Source organism: Symphodus melops (assembly GCF_947650265.1).
Source record: "Symphodus melops genome assembly, chromosome: 1".
NCBI classification, from domain to species: domain Eukaryota; kingdom Metazoa; phylum Chordata; class Actinopteri; order Labriformes; family Labridae; genus Symphodus; species Symphodus melops.
Window position 1 is genome coordinate 42,496,357 of NC_136691.1, and position 18,023 is coordinate 42,514,379.

The 18,023-nt window shown below is 38.5% G+C and overlaps 2 protein-coding genes across 4 annotated transcripts; both read right to left on the reverse strand.

The window, feature by feature from the left end:
* Positions 1-124: 124 nt before the first annotated feature.
* Positions 125-7,721, reverse strand: rbm19 (RNA binding motif protein 19). 2 transcript variants are annotated; one of them, XM_079349451.1, is made up of 24 exons: positions 7,536-7,721; positions 7,263-7,445; positions 7,062-7,175; positions 6,421-6,456; positions 5,907-6,117; positions 5,068-5,327; positions 4,919-4,978; positions 4,726-4,804; positions 4,471-4,542; positions 3,908-4,114; positions 3,695-3,825; positions 3,473-3,600; positions 3,238-3,334; positions 2,670-2,780; positions 2,368-2,568; positions 2,208-2,277; positions 1,966-2,111; positions 1,814-1,874; positions 1,550-1,629; positions 1,397-1,452; positions 918-1,034; positions 730-835; positions 521-641; positions 125-429 (listed from the first exon to the last, which is right to left on the reverse strand). In XM_079349451.1, exons 1-24 carry the CDS (start codon positions 7,569-7,571, stop codon positions 347-349), a joined length of 2,766 nt encoding a protein of 921 aa, XP_079205577.1. In that variant the 5' UTR covers positions 7,572-7,721; the 3' UTR covers positions 125-346. The 2 variants fall into 2 exon arrangements, with proteins under 2 accessions (XP_079205577.1, XP_079205576.1); XM_079349450.1 differs by having other exon boundaries at positions 1,966-2,117.
* Positions 7,722-9,347: 1,626 nt separating this feature from the next.
* On the reverse strand, positions 9,348-16,218 carry slc2a11b (solute carrier family 2 member 11b). 2 transcript variants are annotated; one of them, XM_079349504.1, is made up of 12 exons: positions 16,117-16,218; positions 14,095-14,193; positions 13,735-13,895; positions 13,526-13,650; positions 13,170-13,299; positions 12,920-13,068; positions 12,403-12,590; positions 12,162-12,272; positions 11,563-11,664; positions 10,195-10,270; positions 9,967-10,094; positions 9,348-9,869 (listed from the first exon to the last, which is right to left on the reverse strand). In XM_079349504.1, the coding sequence occupies exons 1-12, from the start codon at positions 16,153-16,155 to the stop codon at positions 9,678-9,680; spliced, it is 1,500 nt and encodes a 499-aa protein (XP_079205630.1). In that variant the 5' UTR covers positions 16,156-16,218; the 3' UTR covers positions 9,348-9,677. The 2 variants fall into 2 exon arrangements, with proteins under 2 accessions (XP_079205630.1, XP_079205629.1); XM_079349503.1 differs by lacking the exon at positions 16,117-16,218 and adding an exon at positions 14,300-14,532.
* Positions 16,219-18,023: the final 1,805 nt, after the last annotated feature.

An 18,023-nucleotide genomic window follows, 5' to 3' on the forward strand; every position in this document is an offset into this window, starting at 1 on the left:
TGGTTCTTATAAAAAACAAGTTGTTTTTTTTTCAGCCACTTGCACACTTTAAAATGCCATAATGAAGAAACTTTTTACAAGGTGAAATAACATTTTATATTAGAAGTGACACGGGCCCATGGTCTGTCAACACATTGTTCAATAAAAAACATGTTTTATTTACACAATGTAACAAAACATGGAAAGTCAAAAGTTCAACGTTTTTATATTGGCAGCATAGCTGTAACCAGCTGCTGCTTCTTCTATAGCACATGCAACTCAGGTCCTTGTTTTGTAAATATTCTAGTTTTTATAGAAAAAAGCAGGAGCTCTGGTCGAGTCAAGAAGACAACAGCTTAAAGGAAACTCAGTCTTCCACAGCCCCTCCAGTTTCCATTGTTTCCAGAATTCCTTCCAGAACCTCTGCTTTTCGTTGCTTTTTAGAAGCCACTGCCATGGAGGAACAAAGACATAAAAAAACCCGTTAATAAGCAGCAGGGTTGCATTTAACCATGCATGTTGTTACACAAAAAACATTTACCATGAAAATGTTCGGCTGTTTTCCGCCTCAAAGTTTCTACTGTTTCCTCAGCATCAGCCCACTCCAGCACAAGGCGTCTCCCATAAAGATGAGTGCTGTGGCACAGCGCCGCAAAGGCTTTCTATACAGGAAACAGGGTATAGGATTCAACACAATAGTGTACACTCTAATTTAGGACTACGGGGCAGTAAATATCTACAAACACAAACCTTAGCATCTTGTTTAGTAAGGAAGTCAATGAAGCCGAATCCTCTATGATTCCCTGAACCAGCGGCTTTCTTTGGAAGACGGACTGTCTTCAGCTCTCCAAATGTACTGAAAGGAAAGAGCACAGTTGTTACTAAACTGTCCTGTTCTAAACATTCTGTCCAAACACTTGTATGAGTATGACCGCTACCAGAAGAGTTCACGAATTTCCCTGACGGTGGCCTGGAAGGGCACGTTTCTCACGAGGATCTTTGATCCCGTTTGTTTCTTCTCAACTTGCTTCTTCTTACGAGGCAACTCAGTGGTCCTGTACACAGGGGGGAAACGGTTTATTTAGAAGTGACGATAAACATCAAGATATACTTAGCTGAACCTAAACTACCGTAATATTTTTAAAATTATACAAACCTTTTACTTCTGTGTTTCATATAACGTCTACTTTCTTTTGTACATAGTAATTCATTTATTATTTTTATTTCTAATGTTATTCTTTCTATTTATATTTCTTTATGCTGTATTGTTTTTAAGAGCAACAGAAACGACATTTCTATTTCTGATTCTGACTTTTGATATAACTTAGTTTACTCTCTATAACTTAGAGTATTGACCACCATTTGTGTTCTTCGCCACAATCAAAGTTCCCTAAAACCCCTCAGATGCTCATCGTACCTTGTGGCTCTCTCAGATATCTTCAGTTCTAACTGATGATCATCTACCGTACAGTGCTGGTGGAAGGGGAGGGGAAAAAAACACACAGACACACACATTAGCTTACAACAAACCTGTAGGAAAAGGGATTTGTGGGTTTAAGTAAGAAAATACCTGGAGCTGCCTTAAGGCTTTCTGTGCTGCCTCTGCTGTCTGATACTGGACAAAACCGTAGCCCATGGACAAAAACTTTCCTGGAAATCAAAGATAGGTGGTTGTTAATGCCGTTTTAGAAACTAAAATGTACATTTGGCCAACAGATAATTCAAATATCCTTCTTATAGAAACCCTGTCTAACAATTATATCTTAACCAAAACAATACTTTGTAGAGATTTCTACATTTAAACATGAAAGATCCTATTTTCAGTCTTTAGTACCTGTTTTATCTTTCTTCTTTGAGATGGAACACGACTTGACTTTGCCACATTTGGAGAATGTCTGCAACACAGAGAAACAACATAACCATCTGAAACATCAGGCTACGACGTCTTTTCACCTAACCAAGGATTGTTTTTATCAATCAACCCACCTCCTGTAGTTTCTCCATTGTAGTATTGAAATTAAGATTCTTTATGAAAAGTGTTGAACCAGGGGCGGACTCCTCCTCCTCATCATCTTCGTCCTCATCTTCTTCACTATTTCCCTTTGTTTCTACTTCCACTGCCTCCTCTTTTTCTAATACTTGACAGAAAGATTAAATGTTATTATTATTATTATTATTGAAACAATTCTTTTAGTGTTCTAAAAAATACTAATTTGTTGGATTTTCACCTGGTTCTGGTTTGCCTGCAACAAAAACTCCGACAGGGGCCCACTCCAAATACAGCGGGACGTGCTGAAACTAAAGTTCGGAGAACGGTGGAAGTCTTAAAAGAGACCACTCTCAAACATAAACTGCATGTTAAGGTTTAGTTTGAAGCAATATACACACCTTGCTGTAGGCGAGTCGAGTGAAGGCTCGTTTTGCCTCTGTTGGCTCCAGGAACTCGATGATGGCAGTGAGTCCAGAGGGCGGCAGAAGGACGCGACCTAAAGAGCCATGAGATGAGAAAAGCTCCTCCAACTCTGTCGTTGTCACTCCAGCTGGAAGGTTCTTAACCAGGATTACTGATGTACTTCTCGCCGTTGCTGCCTGTACACCAGGAGGAATCAGTAACCACAGATATTTGGCACATCTGCATTAGGAATCGTTTATTGATTATTAACAAACCCCAGAATAAGAGCTTGATTTACCTGACTGAAGGAGTCCAAACTGACACCGTTGTCTAGGAGAAACTGTCTAGTCTCTTGAACGATCTGCGTCTCTCCCAGAGCCATGCGCACTGCAACGCTTCCCTTTGACTCCTGCAGACAAGAAAAAAAAGGACAGAAAGAACTTTCAATATGCATTCAGTGATTCACACTTTGACGAGGCTGCAATGTGAAAAAGGACAAACAGGATTATTGTCTCTCTAGCCCGGCTCTGGACATAAACACATCCAAGTGTTTCTGTTGCATTTTTTTAACATGAAATCCATATTTCGAACTGCTGCCCTGGACTTAAATGAAGGATAGATCAAGTACTGCTGTCATGTTGACTTTTCAAAGCGGTCCAAGCTTCCCACTCTTGAATCGTTATGCTGCATTTTAAAACCCTATAAGCTTTCAAAGTGACAGCCCGGTTACTGAAATTGGATCATATTTCACCTTTTAAGGGCGTATAGAGCATTTACCATGCACAGTAATAATGAAGGGATGATTGGTTCAGTCTGATCACCTACTATCTCATAGAGAGCAGTGATAGAGAATAAGTGAAACTCACATGGTCCAGGACTTGGCTTTTTGTTGTGTTATATTTTTCAGCGATGGCGTCTGCCACTGCACTTGTGCCCAGAAAAAGGGTGTTCCAGTTGTGGGAGCTACAAACAAACATTTGATTAATAATTGGCATGGATCGAGAAATCTTCTAGACATGGAAAAAAAACAAAAACGTTTTTAATTCACTCTTTTTGAAAAGAAGGAAAACACAAATGCAAAAGTCATTTGGTTTTCTATACCTGGAACTTGAAGCTTTATTTTTAGCATCTTTTTGACGTTTGTAAGTAGAAGAGCCAGGACCGCCAGCATCTGAAGAGTCCGACTTTTCCTTCTTCACCGTGGAGGGCAGCAGGTGAAGCATCCTGCCCTGAAAACACAAGAGAATCAATGTTTCTAATCAGCCCCAACTTATTTGAAACTACAGCTGCTTAGTAGAAGTGATAGTGTTACAAATCAAGTACCTGAAATATATGTCCGTCCAGCTGAGCCAGAGCGGTCACAGCATTTTCTGGTATCATGTATGTCACAAAAGCAAATCCCTTAGGCTTCTTTGTGAGATTGTCAATTGGAAAGAGCACCTCTGATAGTGGGCCTGTGAAAAAGGTAAAGTAATAAATAAGTGGACAAGAGTTCCCTGCTCTTTTTTTTGCAGGTCAAAGTTTCATTTTATTTACCATGTTTAGTAAATAGTTCCTTGATTTCCTCCTCGTTGCAGGTGTAAGGAAGGTTCCTGACGAAAAGTCGACCCGACTCTGCAACTTCCTCCTCCTCTTCATCCTCCTTGAGTTTCCTGGTGAAGTTTCTGTCAATTTCTTTGCTCTTGTCTCTTTTGGCCTTTCCCCCCGAGGCATCCGTGCGGAAAACCTCAATATAACGCCCACCTGAGAACACAGGGACAAGGTCAGAAAATCTAACAGACAACAATTTGTCTTTCCTTGTTTTACTCTGAAAATAACAATAAAAAGAAAGTACCAGAAAAATAAAGATATGCCTCTTAATTATTGTACTTTCAAGACAAATTACGTGTTTACTGAACACAAACGCAGCCAAATTAAATACATTCACGGTTTAAGTAGGAGTGCCTAAACATTTGCCTGTTTTAAATTTGACAAGACTGCTCTTTGAGGCATCCGAGAAAACAGGAAACAGTGTGATTGGAGCCAGAGAGGAGCTCAGCAACATTTTCTTAAAGTCACTCAAAAAGATGCACAAATGAAAATGACAAAATATCCCTCACCTATATAGTCTTTATTCTTCTTCAAGGCCTTTTCCACCTGATCTTCAGAGTGCAAGTCCACATATACGTAACCTGCAACACACACAGACTTATATTCTGCCGGTACACAACAATATAAACGTGCAACACAACTTTGTGCCCACCATATATGTAGCATATTATATTGTGATGCATCATTACATTATTGTATTTTATGAAGAGAAAGATATTTTGATTACACTAAATGGGGTAATAATAAAGTTTGTAATAAAGTACCTGTTCTATTTCCACTTTCGTTCTTCCCAATCCTGATGGCTGCGGGCTTCAGCGGGGTCATGAACTCTCGAATTTGTTGCTAATCATGTGAAACATAAAAAGTTGTTTTTAAAAGACAAAGTAATGTCTATGAAGTTTTAAGGGCTGAATATCTCCAGCACAGATCTTAAATCAGGAACGCTTATTCACTCACCTCTTTCACATTAAATGGAGCTCCCCTCAGCTTGACCGTGAACTCTGTCACAGGCTCAGTCTGTAAAGAGCACATGATGGTGTGAACTACTTCAAACTCAACTCTACTGAATCATTAAGTCAAATGTGAACATTTCGGTGAACGCTCACCTCTTGTTTGGCCGTTGTCTTTGCTTTGTTTTGTTTCTTATTCTCAGAGGAATCTGAAGTTTGTTTTTTTGAGATGTTTTCTCTGTCTCCACTTTCATAGGCACTGTCCGTGTGCTGTGCAGGAACACGATCATTGTCATCCGCACCTTCGTCACCATCCTCCTCTTCATTTACCTCCATGGTGTCATCTGTTCGGGCAACCTTAGAACGCAGGTACTCCATATCTGACAACCCAGACTCCACTGCTTCTTTACTGGCACCTGAAAGTAGCAAAATGGATGATACTTAAAATAGTCACATGTGTACACCTCCTGAGTACATTATTATTATTACAGCTGCATAATCGTTTTCTCTTTCTTGATTTACACCGGGTTTTTAGAGCATGATTGTGTGCTTTTTTATATATCCACAAGTAGCATATCAATAATATTAGGTCCTATTGATATCTGTCAACACATGATATCCATTCACACTGTATGCATTTATATATTTCTCAATGAATATGGGTATCTCAATCACAAAAGATATATTTAATGTTACCAACATCAATTATTTCCCAGTCCAGGAACTTTAGCCTCATAGTCTCTTAAAAAGAACTATAGACCATACTACACCAACTTCTTCTATATACATTTCTTTACATGTTTATTAAAGTGAAATATTTAAAGGTTATGACTAAAAGGTGTAAATGCTTGAGGTAACCTGGGGAAAGTTAAACGGACTTGTATTTTCCTTGTGACTTTGCGTAAATCCAGACATCATAAGATCCAACCTTTATAATGAGTCACAGCTTTTATCTCTGTGACTGACTGATTGACTGAGGGACCCTTATTACCAACCTTCATCTTCATCACTTTCATCCTCTTCCTCTGACTGGTCTGAATCAAAGTTGAGGTAATCATCTGCAGCAGGTTTCTTTTTGCTCTGAGTCTTCGCCCGTCCGCTGTCAGGGTCTGTCGTCTGCTGCATGCTGTCATTCGCCCAGGTTGGTGCTTGGCTTCGATTCTGATGTACTGACAGAAACTCCTTGAAGCCCTGATCCTCTTCCAGCTAAAAACACACAACACACAATCGTTACAATATCAAGTGCATCAATATGCTCCTAACCCCCTTATTCCTATAATACCTTACTTTGAGAACTACCTTGTCTATATTTAGCAATTAGTCCTCAAACGTTACTTGATAAAACACTTTCAGTAACTGATCAGAAATATAACACACAAGATAAAGAATTAATAACATTACACGGTGTTATAAACACATTTTGACAGGTACCAGAAGTCTTAAGTTTGATAACCTAATGGTTCTATCTCATCCCATCCCACATCAGCACATAAGGACACATTTACTTACATTTCCAATTGTGGTTTCCTTTTTATTTTCCTTTTTCTAAAGCAGACACAAAAAAAAAACATTTAGAGAATTATTTGAAAGAGGGGAAATACCACACTTGAGTGTTGCATAAACATTATTCTTTATTTGAAAAAATAAATTAAATATCTGGCTCGAGTATGCAGACCCATTTCAGAGATTTCGTCTGGAGATTTTCCTCAGCGGTATAAAGTTGTTTTCAGGGGCAATTGGCAAAAATTGTTTCTGTTTGGGTGTTTTGATATCATACTACAAATCACAGGATAATTCTTTAATTTCCGCCTTAAATGGGTGCAAAAGAACCTTGGCAGGAATAGACACCATGTGGACAGTGTCTGAGATGTCGAGTAGGTGAGGGTTCTTTTTCCTTGCCTGTGTCTCTTGTCTTCTTGCCCCTCACTACCTGGTGCCACTAAAGCCCATAGGAGAGCAGGACATCTTTCATTTCTTGAATGAGTACAGCAGCATTGGCAATATTTATAGATAGAAATAACGGGTTGTTTTCTATCTATTGGGTTAATTATTTCATCTTTTTTCACCACAAGCCTCACGCCTGAGTTCAGGCACAGTGCTTGAAAAATGTAAGCCCTGGGTGCGATATCATTCATTTATTCTGCATGTACCTTTTTCCTGTCAGTGTCTGCAGGTTTGGTAGGTTTTTCCGGCCCTGAGCTCTGGGTATGTTTGCTCCAGGCTTTGGCTTTAGTGGGATCTCCAAATGCCTTGCACATCTCCACCTACAAGAAAATTACAACAACGTGTTTACGTTCATACAATTAAATCCTAAAAGCATGTCAAGTCTTTTAGTCATAACTGTCCCTTACCGTCACTCTGGACGTGTCAACGAAGCTCTTATCGAAATGCTTCAATGCTCTGTTCGCATCTTCTTCGTCTTTAAAACCCACAAAGCCGAACTTGCGGAACTTGCCGTCTTTGGTGAACTTGAGAGAGCAGTCAGTCACAGTTCCAAAGGCAGCAAACATGGACTTGAACCTCTCCTCCTTCATCTGCACACGAGAGAACACGGTTAGACTTTCAGCTGGATTAAAACTAAAATGTACCGTTACCTTCTTCTGACATCTGGGCGGGTTACTTACCCCATTTGGGAGGTTTTTAACTATCAGTCTCGACATACTGTTAACAGTTTTAAGTCCAATACTTTCGCAGAAACTTGTATTGTGAATATATGTCAACAAACGAGCGTGGATCCACCTCTAGGTCGCCATCTTGAGTGGGAGGAGCCTAGTTCTTCTTCTTCTTCGGCTCCTGACTCAGTGTGAACATTATCGCCATCCGTTGGAAAGATGGTGAATGAACTCGATTTTATTAGGGTTTTTTATTTTTTTTTATTTTTTAGTATTTAGTATTTTACTTAATCATAATGTGTAGACTCACTAAACCCACTTTGATATTGTAAACTGAACTGAAAACACAGATGTGGTAAAGTAGCCATTTTGACATTCACAACAGTGATGTGGTTAATGGCTGGCGACTCAGCAAAGCAACTTTTATTGTGCATATTCCTGATTTTGCAGTTAAATATTCCTGACCTTTTTTCCCACAACTATCATTGGCACCCTGTAATGAATGGAGCCTGATATATCTGATACAATTAAAACAAAATAATGCTGAGCTTCAGTCACTTGAAACAAATCTAGCATCAAACTAAACAGATGTCATAGTTTGACAGCATTTTTGAAGACATTTACATTTGGAAAGTATTCTAAAAATTGAATGCAATTTCAGAAAAAGGCTCTGCTGTAAACACAATAGAATTTTTTTTTACTTCACTGACTGTAAAAATAAGTGGCTCTTACCAGTACAAAAACATAAATATCTAATGTTGAATTGCTGTGTACAACGTTGAGTGTAAAAGATAAGCTACTTATGTCAGCATCTGAATTATTACTTTAACTTCAGGCCCATGTTAAATGCAGTGACCATGTCAGAGCCTATTCAACAACCTCATTATTATTGACTACGGGGGGCATAGAGTGCAAGCTTGGAACCAAGTTCTTTAGAACCTTTTTTTTTTTTTCTTTTTACTGTTTTTGGAGATATAAAATACATTTGTTTTGTCATTCGGTTCCACAGTCCACCCACACCATCATACATTTACAGACAAACAACAGCAGGAGATAGAGAGACTGTCCTGATCCCTATCATGGCAGGTCCTTCCTTTCCTGTTGTGTGTTGTTTGTATTCCCTGTCTGTGATCCTCATGTTTCTTTCCCCTGTTAGTCTGTGTGGCTGTAGGCGTGGCTACCTGTTTTCCTGTGTTTCTCCTCATCTCATCAACCCTGGCTGTATTTAAACCTGGATTTCCTCTGCCTCGGTGCCAGATCGTTGCGTCTTACCAGTGTGGTAGTTGAGTTTTTTGGATCACGGCCTTTTGTATTTTTCATCTAGCTTGGTTAAACTGGGTACTAACTCCTCTGTGCTTCCCCACTTCAGATTTGTGTGTGTTCTTCACTACCTGCTCACTGCCTGCTGATAATTCTCAGGAGGAACTTCACCACGGGATTGGAGACTCACATCACACTCGGACCGAGTGTTCACCTCACCATTGGGATCCCTGGATGCATCACCCCCCCCCCCCTCACTGTCACTTAATTGTTTATTAAATTGGACACTTGCTTGAATCTGTTTTACGAGTGGTGCTTTTGGGTCCGATCCAGTCGGAGATCGTAACCGAGACAACAAATAAGGTTGTTTATGCAGTTACCATGTGACCCTTTTATTTGAGCATATTTCCCATACCTGTTTGTAATACTTTGTCTGTTTGACACATGTTAAGGGCAACTATCTATACTTCTAAATCGGTTGTGCTTTCTTCCTCTGGCCCTGTAAATATACAGTAGACCTGCACGGGACACACCTCAATGAACCCTTGTCCTCCAAAACTGAAATCTAAGAAGTTTTATCGGCACTTTGATGCTTGTCATGAATTAATTGTTACTTTTAAAAGAAAATCCTTCATGAAAGTTGTACAAACCAACATTTATTTTCACAAAATATTACAGATTAAGATCAGTTAAAAGCACATTTGTGCATGACAGAAAAAGACCTAATCATTCTACAACAGTACATTGAAGTTCAAGCAAGGCTCCATAACTTAAGACACCTTTATTATCATGCTACATTTTCTAAAGTATATGACAGCTCTTTGTGATATAAGTAAACTCTATATAACACATACACATCTCAACACGTGTGACCCCTGAGTCATGGGTTGTACTTCATATAGACGTCGATAGCAGTATTGCTCCTGCTCCGTCCACGCCATTCGCCTTTTTGTTGTTTGACTGGAATGCATTCTCAATTTCAAGAAAGGTTTTGTTCTTGGTTTCAGGAACAGCAAGACAAATGTATGTTGCCACTAAGGCACATATGACCAAGAACACAAGGAAACAGTACTGCTGCAGCCCGATCTGTGAAAAGGAAACATTACCAAAGTAAGAGTCACACTCTCAAATATCCAACATTTGTTTTCTCATTTCCAGGTGTTAAACAATTTCTGATATTTACCACAATGAAAGGAAAGGCCAGGCCGATAAAGAAGAAGCTGAACCAGTTGAGAGACCCAGAGATAATGTATGCTGCAGGCCTCGTACTTTGTGTGAATAGTTCAGCGGTCAAGATGTTAGTCACACCACCTTCATGGAAGAGAGAACAACAAAAGATATGTGTTTTAACTGTGGTGCAGATCAATAGCTGCTGAAGGGATGTGTTAAGGGTACTTATTGATAAAGTTACCTGGTCCGAGGCCAAAACTCAGAATAAAAGCAAATACACACGCCATGCTCAAGTATGGAACTACTGGGTTGCTCTCCTGTGACGAAGATAAAGACATAAAAGCACAAGTGTTTGGAAATTGAAATGGCATGTTATTGTTTAATCTGTTGTAAGTCAAGAAGTCTCTTGAGATAAAAACAAAAATGGCATAGTATGCAATGTCAATCGGGTAAGGAAAAAGCATGTTGTGTATAATGAGGCCATAGTCTTAAATACTTCAGAACTTGGTCTATGTAAGAGTTTTGTTGAGTGCTAAATGAAGGAAGACCAGTTTTCATAGTAGTCACAACGCCTAACTCTCGGTTTATTCACTAGATTCACTGTGAGAGAGATGGCCTGTTATTACCAAAATACTTGACAGATGATAGTGTTTCATTGCAGTCTGAATGGAGGATCAATCATATATTACACTCAGAGAAGAGGCTATAGACTACTATATCCCCTGCATAGAGATGTGCTTTAGCTGCGAGAATATCTTTCAAAATCTATTTCAAAATTGAAGCGTGAAGCTTGACTTGTGACCGCCTGATTAAACACAATGGGTTCTGAATTCTTCACAGCCAACCACACCAACAAGTCAGCACATCCGCAGCACATGGTCAACAGAACTAAATGCATTAATATGATCAAAAACACTAAAGCCGGATTGATTATCATCCAAAGCTTTGTTGTAAGCCTTTTTCTAGTTGACAGTTCACTTGTAGAGTCTTGGCCCTGGTAGGACGTTTGGACAAAGAGTAATAGTTCCAGAAGGTCCCTGACTTTTAATAGGCGGAGAACATGGACTGCTTCCCCAGATAAAGAATAAAATATGAGCAAAGGCTTAGCAATCAATTCAGCTGAAGCTTTTAAGTACTTTTTTTGTGTTTATGAAAAAAGTGTGGTCTATTTTTGGGACACTAAAAAGGGTCCTGTATGAGTAGATGAAACATCATCTCTTGTTTCTTACGTTGGTAATGTGGACCAGGACCTACAATATGTCAGATGAGCAAACAGGACATATAACAGAACTTGTACACACCTCCTTTATACATGCAGAGCCATCCTGATACACCCAATTGTTAAAGAATCAAAAGTTGACTAAATGCCCATGTTTTCGTCACACTCTCCAACATTTCGCGGCCTGCACTCTTTTTCATTCACCAGTCTCCTTCCTTGAAAGTCTAATCTTCTTAAATGAACTTATCCCTGCAGATTTATTTATATCATTTGTGTTTTGCCCACAAGCAAAACTAACTATTTGTCTTACACACATTCCTTAATGCAAGCCTGTAAACTAGTGAATTAAATATAATTTTTTTTACACAACTTTCTTTTAAGATCCTTTACCTGGAAAGTGAGTGTTAGCGTGATCAAAACGCAGCAGATACTCATTAGTGTGTATCCTCCTGCGATGAGCACTTTCCTTCCCAGACGGTCAATGAGCAGACCCTGTGAGACACACAGCATGTCACAAGATCAAGATGACTTTTCAGGCAACCGTTATCTTTTAAAGATGCTCCAACCTTTCATGGTCATGTTCTAGTTTTGTTCTGTTAAATTGTACACCATGGTATTTCAGTTTGTTTCACCCTTGCTGTTTCACATAATTGTTCACGTGTCATTTTCATATATTTGTTTCTTTCTTTTCAGTTCCACAACATTTATTTCCTGATATGTCCTTGTGTTGCCCTCATTTCTTTATCACACGCCTTTTTCTTTGGTGGAGAAAGTAGTTTTCTTCTTTTTATATTTAACAATTTTACGAGGGCGCTGTCTAAACGTGAGTCAAATGCTTGAAGCTCATAAAAGATATGCACAATGATACATTTTCAAACCCTGTTTTGTGCATCTAACACTACTGATGTTTTTCTGAAGCAAGAAGAGACATCCAAACTTGATGCACACAAAGTTATGCACACAAGAACAACGTGTGAAACTGTACTTACACATGTTAAAGCCGTGACACATTCACAAGCACCAGTGCCTATCGTCACATATGGTATCTTTTCAGAAGGAATACCTGCTTGTTTGAACAAGTAGTCTGCGTAGAAATAAATCTAGAGGGAACATAGTAAAGCAGAACAAACGAAAATCATCTTTTCATAGCTTAAGCAGTTGAAATTGTCTTAAAGGTTGTTGGCACTGAGAGACTGCTATGTGAAAACAGACATATCATCATATACATACAGCATTGATGCCATTCAGCTGTTGTGCAGCGTTGAGCAGCAAGATGGTAAGAAGCTGCCAGCGGATACTTCGATCAGAGAACAGCTCCCAGGGTTTCTTTGCTTTAAAACCTACAAAATTATTCCTCTCCTTCTCGATTTCTTCCCATTCACTGATACAGCCAGCTGCTCCGTGCAGCTGTGCCAGAGCTGCAGACGAGAAAGGCACATGACTCACTTGTTAATTGTAATTTTTTTCTGCATTCATCATTGATTTAATCTGATTGTTCTTTAGAGTCATTTTTTGGGGATAATACCATCAAAAGGTTTACTGCATCACATCAGTTTCTTTTCAAATTACCAGACTGTGGCCACATGCTTGAACTCACATGAAGACAAATGACTCTGCCTCAAGTGATGCCAGACAATAGGGGTCCACAAACGTGATCCTGTCATGTGCGCTAAGTTTGGCAATTTTTCTATGCCAAATATCAAATCACTGTTATTTCAGAATGGAGTAAGTGACAGTTTTGGTTGACCTTTTTTACATCTGGCATCATCTCCTTTGTCAATGAGCAGGTATCGCGGGCTCTCAGGGAACCAGGGCAGGATCAGGAGCTGCATGATGGCTGGGACACATGTGGTGGCGAGCAGGAGATGCCACTGCTCTTCTCTGCCCAGGAGCTCACTATCCGATCACACAGAGATGTTTCATTATGATATGACAGATTCTGTTGAAAGGTTCATATTTCTCATGATAAAAGAAAAGAAGTTATATTAAGCATTTACTTGAGACCAATCACTTGTCCTGACAAAATTCCACCAGTGATGAAAATAGAAGTTCCTGTTCCCATGGCACCACGGAGAGAGGTCGGAGCTATTTCTCCCAAATACAGAGGTTGAACACAAAGTCCAATGCCTTTATCAAAAATATAACATGATCAATGCCAGAATGTAAAGATGAACAAGATGATAGCATATTTAAAGGGAGTTACAAAAATATCATATGTTTTTAACCATTTCTTTGCTGATGATTTTCAGTTTGTTAATTCTTTTTTTTGTCTGACACTGTATTTGAACGATGCCTTTTCTTTACAAATTCAAAATAGAAATGAAAATCAATTGTATTCATAATAATAACTTACCTGCGTTTATTCCACAGAAAAGACGTCCAGCAATGAGTAATTCAAAGTATCCAGTCGGGTAACTCAGACCCATTAGAAGAGCAGCAAATATTGCAAATATATTATTAGCCAACAGTGCCCCTTTCCTGAATAAAAATCAGAATGTAACTTAATAACTGAAACAAAATAAAAGACAATACACAAACAAACATGTCTTTTCTGGTCCATACCTCCCTAGCATCATAGACATCGTCCCACCGATTGTTACTCCAATAAGTCCTCCTACTGTGAATATAGACACAATAGTGGACCAGAGCAGAGTGAGAACATGGTCGGATATGTCTGATTGGTAACGATCACTCCATGTTTGGTTGATGAAATTATGAACAAACTGGAGAAAACAAAGAAAAAGAAGATAAAAAATAAAGATGCGGGAAAATGTTACCTGCCATCACTATGAAGTGGATCGATATACTATATGTTTGTGATAATCAGACAGACAGACTATAGTTTATACCATTTTCAATGTGAGTACACAAGGTTCAACATATTATGGAGAAAGTTGGACTGTCCCTTAGAAAAGTTTTTACCATTGTAGGTGCATTGATGACAGATACATTGTATCCATACTGAAAGGTTCCCCCTATACAAGCAGCGCATACAGCCAGAAGAAGTGATCGGTTTGGAAACTGCAAAAAAAAAAGCAGATACAGAAACACAAAGACAATTTGGCATAAAACACATAACGCAAAAAAAGCTGCTGCATCCCATCTTGTTCCATCTTAATCTACATACCGTTGGTTGCTTTGTATCTTTGATTCCTTTAATAAGCAGAGGTTGATACTCGTCCATAAATTCTTTAGGCATTTTGAAGCCGATGTTTTGCTCAGAGTATGGTCCAATAAAGTTTGTGCACAGAGACAGGTCTTTCCTTCATGTAAAGAGTTTGTTCTCAAGTGAATCTGACGAGAGGCCGAGTTTATCCTGAGGATGATACAATTGATCTGTTGTCATAAAGTGACCGCGTGGTGGAGAGAAGCGGCTGGACTGTGCATATCACGATTTCATGGCATCAGATCTGAATCAAATCGCAAAATTCGCCTCGGGTGTATTTCTCAGAGTGAAAAGAAGTGGGACGTACTAGAGCCAGGGGCGTCAGAATAGGGGTTGGTAAAGGGGAGTATATGAAGCCTTCACGTGAGCAAGGATATGGGTAGAAGTAAGCGGGTGTGAGGAGGGGCCCGTACTCACAGATAAACATATATGTGCAGGATACTGAATTTTGTGCTACGCCCCTGACTACAGCCATCCGGGCACATGGTGTTGCGCACAATTAAAAGGTCAGAAGACAGAACATTTTTGAATGATTCCCCATGTAGTGCTGTGTAGATTAAATACCAAGGCTTCGCAAACAGCTGCAGAGAAGGTTAAGGAAACTGACTGCCGAGAGATAAGCTTTCAACAATAGACTCACTGAGTACTGATTTCTTTCATTAAAAACAGAGAAAGAAATGTCCAGCAGCAATATGATTATTACAGTCTTAATATCTTTTACCCCACAAAATCCTAAATCTCAATTTCGCTCAAGAAAAGCCAGTGAAAGGTCAAAATAGTACAAAAAAAGATAATGAATCAAGACTTCATGAGACACACACCCCAGAGTAAAAACCCCAGATATGTGTCAAAGTTCACAAGAGCAGCAATTAAAGTGATGTGAACATCTCCAACCTACAAAGTCTGTATGAATATTTTGTTGTAACGGGTTTGTAGAAAACTACAAATAATAATAAAATGTTTCATAACACCCTACGAGTTCCTTTTTCTTCACTTACGCTGGGTGATAAGAGGTTTATAGCTTCTAATTATTTGCTTTAGTTTGATTAATAAGTCAACTGCTAATATCGTGTAGAGCTTTTGATAATGTGATGATCATTAATTACAAATTCTTAAAATCTAATTATTACCAAAAACAAAAAAGACTTCACAGGAAATCCACAAAACCTGGAAGCTTGCAGTAACTAATGACATGAAATTGATTCATAGGCAGGAATATAAGTAATGTATCATTTTTTATGTCTTTAAAAAAAAAAATGTTTTACTATTCCTCACAATGCTTAACCTTATATCTAGTACATGTCACGTATTCTGACCACAATGCTTAATCAATGCTACTATACTTACTACTACTATTAAATGAGTAACTCATTCAGTAGTAGTGGCAGATAATAGTAGTCAGCCCTTTCACATTCTAAGACCACATTTAATAATATTGACCCCTCTCTTCTTTACTTTGACTTGTGGTACGGATACTTTAATTTGAGCAAAATCATCATCTTCCAATAAGTAGAAGAAACATAAGACAAAAGCAACCAAAACACAGAGTGAAAAACTCTGTTTACAGGCCAAATCTCACACAGCTCCCCTTACATGGTCTTGTCGCAGGCTATCCCAGTAATCAAATAATAATGCATGTGTGAACAAATACTCATATTCATAGCAAATTGGCTTCAGTTCAAAAATGAATCACGTGGAAAGCATACATTTGAATCTAAGCCTGCTCAGGTGCTGAATGGTTAGTAAGATATGAGCTCAGTGGGTCGATTCCAACTCACCGTTTTCATGGACTCCCTAGTTTCATTGTTGATTTTCATTTTGGATGCTGCCTTAAAAAAATAAGTGTGAATGAACTACTAATAATGGATGTTCCACTTCAGTCTCACTACTTACATAATGGTCCCTGTTGTCAGGTGCAGCATATGATCTCAGGAAAGGCGGGGGTGTCTGACTCATTAACTTCTCAAACACATTCCTAGCCCCCGGGTAGCCTAATAAGGAATGCTGAGTCAAAATCACAAAAAAACATTGCCCCTTTTAGGTCTCAGTGCTCTCTAATAACAGTGAGCTGTATTTTGTATTTTCTATTATTTGTATGCCTACAATCTCTATTTTATGTACTGGAAGGTAATCTCACAATGTCACTTGGAGAAAAGGTGTCACTTTTCTTTATTCATGATTAGCATGAAAACAGCTGAGAAAGATTCATATAAATGTGGAGTAATATTTCCCTAAGCATAAGTGATGAGACTGTTAGATTAATGGATCTTACTGGAAATAAAATGAGTAATAATTAAAAAAAAAAAAAGATTCAATCAATTTAGGTCAGTGGCATAACTTTTTTTGGAGGTAATTTTACACAACAGTTCAAGTAAATAGCCGACAAAATCAGCCCATAAGCTCTGTGAGGCTTTCAAAGGCATGCTGCTTTGCACGAGTTGAGCATTTTACTGCCATAAACTTTTAATCCTGCATCAGCCTCTGAGAATTTGCAAATAGTGGGAACTTGAGCTTTAAAGTAAAATTTCCTTTTCATGAAAAGCAGCATGAAGTGTGAAGTGATGATGTCATCCTCAGATGAAACAGGGTGCAGCTCTTCAGACAGCAGACAAAAGGAACACTAATGTGACTGTGTTTTCGGCTGTTTTAAAACACATGTGATTCAAAGCCAGAAGCCCTCTGCTAAATAAAACCCTTTTGTATGTAACATATAACAAAAACTTGTTTGACCTCAGCAATCGTGTGCACAGTTGTGTTCAGGTACAAAATGAGCCAAAGCAAAGGTTATCATGTTCTCCATTGAAGAAGAAATGGTTCCTTTTGAAGAGATGTTTGTGGATATGAAACTAAAGTGTTTCATGTCTCAAATCTACCCTCAAAAATAAATTAAATGTAATCATTAATATAAAATGTAAAATTCCAAAATGATTAGGTTAAATCATTTTAGCAAATTGTTCATAATCTATACTTGTGAGACGGCCCAAAAACATGTGCATGGAAATTTTTGACAGGATGTTTTAGAGCAGTTATTTTCAGGTGCACTAAGCACTTGTAATTTTCATGACGCAAATAAACAACACTTTTCCAAAATTGTGTATAAAGAACAATAAACATACAGGATTTGGGTTTTGGGTTTAGCTTTTCACTGTAATCTCAGGATTACTTGAGTTAATCTGTCATTCGTGGTTCTGACTCTAAATTCCAAAAATACAAGCTTAGATGTTAGAAGTGGTTGGCCGGGGCCAAAATAGCAATGATTTTAATTTTTTAATAACTACATTCAGTTCATTCCAGTTATACCACAATGTCTTGTAGTGATATGAATACTGTTAAGGATTGGTATGGCCTATCTATCTATCTATCTATCTATCTATCTATCTATCTATCTATCTATCTATCTATCTATCTATCTATCTATCTATCTATCTATCTATCTATCTATCTATCTATCTGTCTGTCTGTCTGTCTGTCTGTCTGTCTGTCTGTCTGTCTGTCTGTCTGTCTGTCTGTCTGTCTGTCTGTCTGTCTGTCTGTCTGTCTGTCTGTCTGTCTGTCTGTCTGTCTGTCTGTCTGTCTGTCTGTCTGTCCGTCTATCTATATCTAAAAAGATTGAAGAACATATGGGTTAATAAAGCTTTAAACCAAACATTTAACTTGACACAAAAACGCCTGAAGAAATCATAAA

Bases quoted from the DNA above. Each gene is read 5' to 3' on its own strand.
- slc2a11b (XM_079349503.1), bottom strand. From the start codon at position 14,371: ATGCCTAAAGAATTTATGGACGAGTATCAACCTCTGCTTATTAAAGGA. The intron at 12,273-12,402 runs GTATGTATATGA...TGTTCCCTCTAG, and splicing joins AGCTGAATGGCATCAATGCT to ATTTATTTCTACGCAGACTA. The intron at 10,095-10,194 runs GTAACTTTATCA...TCTTCCATGAAG, and splicing joins GAGTTTTGGCCTCGGACCAG to GTGGTGTGACTAACATCTTG.
- rbm19 (XM_079349450.1), bottom strand. From the start codon at position 7,571: ATGTCGAGACTGATAGTTAAAAACCTCCCAAATGGG. The intron at 1,630-1,813 runs GTACTAAAGACT...TTTGATTTCCAG, and splicing joins AAAGAAGAAAGATAAAACAG to GAAAGTTTTTGTCCATGGGC. The intron at 836-917 runs GTAGCGGTCATA...CTTTCCTTTCAG, and splicing joins GAAATTCGTGAACTCTTCTG to TACATTTGGAGAGCTGAAGA.